We start from the raw sequence: 5,210 nt of genomic DNA, 5'->3' as shown, positions 1-5,210 counted from the left end.
GTCACTACGCATGGAAGAGTATCTGACTCAATCAAAGGCGTCTAAGCAGGAGGCTCCAGTTAAGCCCCTGAAACGCAGCGTGGTTGCGTCGAATGCTAATTGTTCATTCACGTTTTAAAAACACTTCGTGAGGTTTATCGTAAAGCCGACGCCATAGCCAAGTTACTTTCTACTTTATTTAGCTGATTAAACAGATCTCTCGAGGTTTTCCTATAAGAAACTTTCATGAGGGCTAGTAATCAATAGCCCATGATTGTTTACTGCATTTAGTCCTTGGCCTGTCCTCGTCCGGATAACTGCAGTTTTATGTGCAAACGAATACGATATGCAGAAGAAAATGGACACTATTACTGCTGTTTCATTAGTGCTACTACTATTATCTAAATGTTATGTCTTATTTATTTATTTATTTTTAAATATAAATCGTATTGGATTGTGATGCTACATAATGTCCGGTTGATCGATCACATAAAATTGTAAATGGTTCTTAATCCCATCTTTAATCAGTGTTGGTTTTTCCCACCATCTTGCTGACTCAGATGTTTAGAGGTTAAGAGGTTTGAGTCTTCTTAGCTGAATCTGATCCAATCAGCCAATCATGTCGCAGCAACACGATGCATGTCATTTTCACACCAAGCATCAGTATAACTTTTATTGTGGGTTGGATGAAATGGGTGCTGGTGCCTGACAAAGTGCTTACTTTCCGAAACTGCTGATCTTTAGGGATTCTTCCATTTCCAGAGCACAGAATCGTACAGTGAACCAAAAGGTTTCCGTGACTGTGATCTGTTTGGAAACACTGTTTTGTTGAGACAAGTGGAGATTTGCCTGACTGGTCTGAATGGCTTCGCTCACTCGAATAACCACCGTTTACAACTGTGGTGAGGAGAAAAGCATCCCAAAAAGCACAACGACCACATCAACTAGGAACAGGATGTGGAGTCTGTAGCTGGACAGTTGTTATATACTGACCTCAAAGGGGAAAAAAACAGTAATATGCATGTAATATGAAATAATTGAGTGACGACCTGTGTATAGTGTTACAGCTAGATGTGGATCAGCCATTTTCCCCAAATAATATGGTACTCTCTGTTCAGTCTTCGTCCTTAATGAGAGAGTCATCCTCTTTTTAAATTATATTGCAAATTGCTATTTGAAAAGGTCGTTCTCGAAAACTATATAAAAATGTGTTGTGATTCCGAAAATAAACCTTCCATTACATTATATTACACATTACCTTCTAATGAAAGTGTCTGAAAATGACCTAAACTAAGTGGGATTAGTTTGCATGCGCCGCTAGTGTACTGGTACATGATTTAGAGGTTTAACAATTAGGATAGATTTGTTTTTAAAGCAGTATCTTTAGGAAGAATGGTGTTCATTGACCCAGTACTGTTCCTGAGACTTGTAGATCAAGATGTTTTGTAGGCCCAAGCTCTAACGTTTAAGTCTTTTCTATGTTTGCTTTTTGTTTATCAGTATGTGTATGTTGGTCTCTCACACTATCGTTCGTCCATCCAGGCCGAACCGACGTCTGAATCCGCCTCCGCTCCTGCAGCTCCCAGCTCTCGGTCCCTGAGCCCTCGACAGCGCCGTGCTCAGAACCGGAACCAGAACCAGCTACAACGCCGGCCCACTTACCCAGCATTCCCAGCGGCAGCGCAGCAAGACGGCAGCCATACAGGCTCAGCAGTGCTCATCGTATTGCTCACGCTAGCTCTTGCCGCCCTCGTCTTTCGCAGGATCTACCTGGCCCAGGACTACAAGTTTGACTACGAGCTCTAATACTTAGAGTTTTGTAAATAAACTCCCAACAAAACTAAAACCTAAAACTGCTGCCAACCTCCACCAACTTCCAGCTGCCACAATGTCTAGAGTGATGCCTGATTGTGCTTAATAGTGCAAACCAAAGGAGGAGGTCAGCACATACTGTACTTTTATTTTGAAACGTTTCGCATCACGACTATATTTAGAAAAGAAAACGACTGAATTATGTTGGAAATGCACACCTTCATGGAAATACGGTTTTCTCTGGAGTACAGTGGTATATCTACCCCCCCCACCCCCACCCATTTAGATTTAGATCTATTGCAAGACATTGCAAGAAATTTTATTTGAGGCAATTTTTTTTATTTATGAAGCTGTACAATTGTAAATCAGTTTTAGGACCATAACAAAAAAAAGTGGTATTCATAAAAAAAACAAAAAAAACAACAACCCTAGTTTGTATAAATTTCTCCTTAAGGAGATTAATATAATTGAATTATAAAATCAGCTAAGCAGCAGCGAGTTACTTTAGACCTGTGTTACTGAAATGTTTTTACATCTTTTTTGGGATTATTTGAAAGTTAAGCTACTATTTTACTTAAAAACTGATATCTGATTCTCATACCTCAAAGGAAATAACCAGAACCGAGAGTGCATAGTAAATATATGTAGGTAGGTTTTTAGGCTTGTTCATATCGATTTTTTTTTTTTTTTTCACCTCCTTGCTATTTACCAGTAAAGAATTAATGTTGAATGAATGAATCATCCCGGTAGAAAAATCATTTCTACCATTTCATGTTTAAGAAGAATACAGAAGTACATAATGTTATTAACTGCGAAGATGGGAACTTGCTGGCACACTTTAACGTCCTATTTAAAAAAACCATAGGTGAAATTTATGCCTGAAATGTTCTGGTTTCGTCCTTTATAACGATGTCATATTTTATATGATGTTAACTATATTCCTGTCCTATGATCACAGCAACAAACCTGCATTATATTAGACTTTCTTTCACATTCATGTACTGGAAAATATTCTCTATCTTCACTAAGCTCTACAGCTCTAAAGAGCACCGCACAAGCCCGGACGAGAGCATGCAAGACTGGGCGCGACAGAGGGGGGGGGGGCTTCCGTGTGACGTCTTTTAATAAGATGGTGATATAATACAGTCGGAGTAAGCGTCACTGGGTGTAATCACTGGCAGTGTCACAGTAAAGTAATAATAAAAATGAGACAAGAAGGAATTGCGTTCTACAGCCAAAACTTTCTGTTATTAGTTGCCAAGCTGAGACAGCCATACCTTCTGTTACAGGGCACACACACTAAGTTCAGTGATCAGAACTTATAAAAAAAAAATAAAGGTGATCAGCAATATTGGATTCCTATAGATAGGGATTTTTTTTTTTTAACTATAAAGACGCTTTAGAAAAATGTTATAACACGATAAAGGACTTTTAATCTCTCGCTTATTACAGCTTCTGATGCATGTGCTTTTGTTCGGATGAATATATCGTCACGTTGAATTGCACCCCATCAAACGTTCCCCAAAATTACCACGAAGATCATGACAGTGTATTTAGAGATTTAGACAAGCTCGTGCAGAACTATTAAATATGCTCTTAAATAACGAACAGCATGCGCGCGCACACGGTTTAGCCAGAGAACGTTCAGAAAGACCACGTGGATCTTTTCCACCTGTCAGTTTATGTGCAGTGCTTTTATATGTGACAAGTTTTACGCCAGTGACGCTAGAAGTAAAACGGCTCGGTTTTTAATCGGAGTTGTGCGCTGTGAAAGCTGTTTTATGATTTTTATCAAGAGGCTGATTAAAATTGGGAAAATAATTGTGTCTGACTTTTTTTCCCCCTTTAATATGGCATTGGGATAATGTGGTGTTATGAAGAAAAGCACTTAACTCAAAAGTTCTCTAGAATTTTGTCTGCTTCAGTGATTTCTACAAATCAATCAAAACTTCCCTGTGGAATTGAATTCTTCTAGGTATATTGTGCACTGAAGGAAGAAGGCGGCCGGTTCTGCCTCGTTACATCCTGCTGCTTATTTGGAGTAGAAAGTAAACTAATCACTTTCTCACAAACTCATAATTTAGAAAGTCTGATTACATTCGCTACATGTCGTGAAAAAGCTGTCTGCTAGCAGTGGGTGAAACGTTAATTATGCAAAACACATTCTCAATATTAGAACCTTATTGTTGCATCTAAATGTGTATTATTCGTATTAATGCCACAGCGGTCAAATCTAACTGATCAGAAAACGTTTTAACTGATTATCATCACCATGAGCTACTGTACGGGCCTCGTTTAACAAACCGGATGAGAACAAACATGCTTTTGAACAACTATATATACATCAACCTTGTTTGATCAGCTTCAAATTTGCAAAGCATTTACTTTACTGCGTTTAAGTGTACAATTTACAAGCAACGTGCTACGTCACTGTATCAACAAATTAGTAATAATATTGACAATTGTAGAAGTTTGACCAGTGAAATGAGAGAATTTAGCAGAACTTCATCTAGTGATGTGTTAATGTGTGTGGTGCTGCACTTAATTTTGGGTAATAAGTAATAAGTAATAGTGTCTTTGAATTTCAAAATGCTTCGCACGCGAGTCACCGAGGGACCAATGGAGCTTAAGACTCACGAGCGCATGAGCTCTATCTTTCTCACCGGTTAGGAGCGCTCTCTCGCTCTCTCTCTCTCTTGATCTCTCCATCCCTCTCTCTCTCTCACTCTCTCTCTCTCTCTCCCTCCCTCTCTCTCTCTCTCGATCTCTCTCTCTCTCTCTCTCACTCTCTCTCTCTCGTTCTCTCCCTCCCTCTCTCTCTCTCTCTCTCTCTCTCTCTCCCTCCCTCTCTCTCTCTCTCTCTCTCTCTCTCTCTCTCTCTCTCTCACTCTCTCTCTCACTCTCTCTCACACTCTATCTCTCTCTCTCTCTCTCACTCTCTCTCCCTCCCTCTCTCTCGATCTCTCCCTCTCTCTCTCTCTCACTCACTCTCTCTCTCTCTCTCTCTCTCTCTCTCTCTCTCTCTCACTCTCTCTCTCTCTCTCGTTCTCTCCCTCCCTCTCTCTCTCTCTCTCTCCCTCCCTCCCTCTCTCTCTCTCTCTCGATCTCTCCCTCTCTCTCTCTCTCTTGATCTCTCCATCTCTCTCTCTCTCACTCTCTCTCTCTCGATCTCTCCCTCCCTCTCTCTCTCTCTCTCTCTCTCTCTCTCTCTCTCTCTCTCTCTCTCGATCTCTCCCTCCCTCCCTCTCTCTCTCTCTCTCTCACTCTCTCTCTCTCTCTCTCTCTCTCTCTCTCTCTCTCTCTCTCTCTCTTTCTCCCTCTCACTCACATGCACACACACACCACAGCCTCTTTTGGTCAGAAAGGGAGATGCGCGTCAGTGCAGCTTGCGGATGGGAGCAGTACCATGCTGAGGACGG

The 5,210-nt window shown here is 40.8% G+C and overlaps 1 protein-coding gene across 1 annotated transcript in view; it reads left to right on the top strand.

The window, feature by feature from the left end:
• The window catches only part of ube2j1 (ubiquitin-conjugating enzyme E2, J1), a 23,273-nt gene extending 19,661 nt beyond the window's left edge, over window positions 1-3,612 (top strand). The window contains exon 8 of the mRNA XM_060883427.1: window positions 1,522-3,612. Coding sequence (XP_060739410.1) covers window positions 1,522-1,785 — 264 coding nt within the window. The 3' untranslated portion in view covers window positions 1,786-3,612. The remainder of the gene's footprint in view (window positions 1-1,521) is intronic.
• Window positions 3,613-5,210: the final 1,598 nt, after the last annotated feature.

This window comes from Tachysurus vachellii, chromosome 12 (assembly GCF_030014155.1).
Source record: "Tachysurus vachellii isolate PV-2020 chromosome 12, HZAU_Pvac_v1, whole genome shotgun sequence".
Lineage (NCBI taxonomy): Eukaryota > Metazoa > Chordata > Actinopteri > Siluriformes > Bagridae > Tachysurus > Tachysurus vachellii.
Note: the sequence above shows the minus strand (reverse complement) of the source record. Positions and strands in the feature narration are given on the sequence as shown.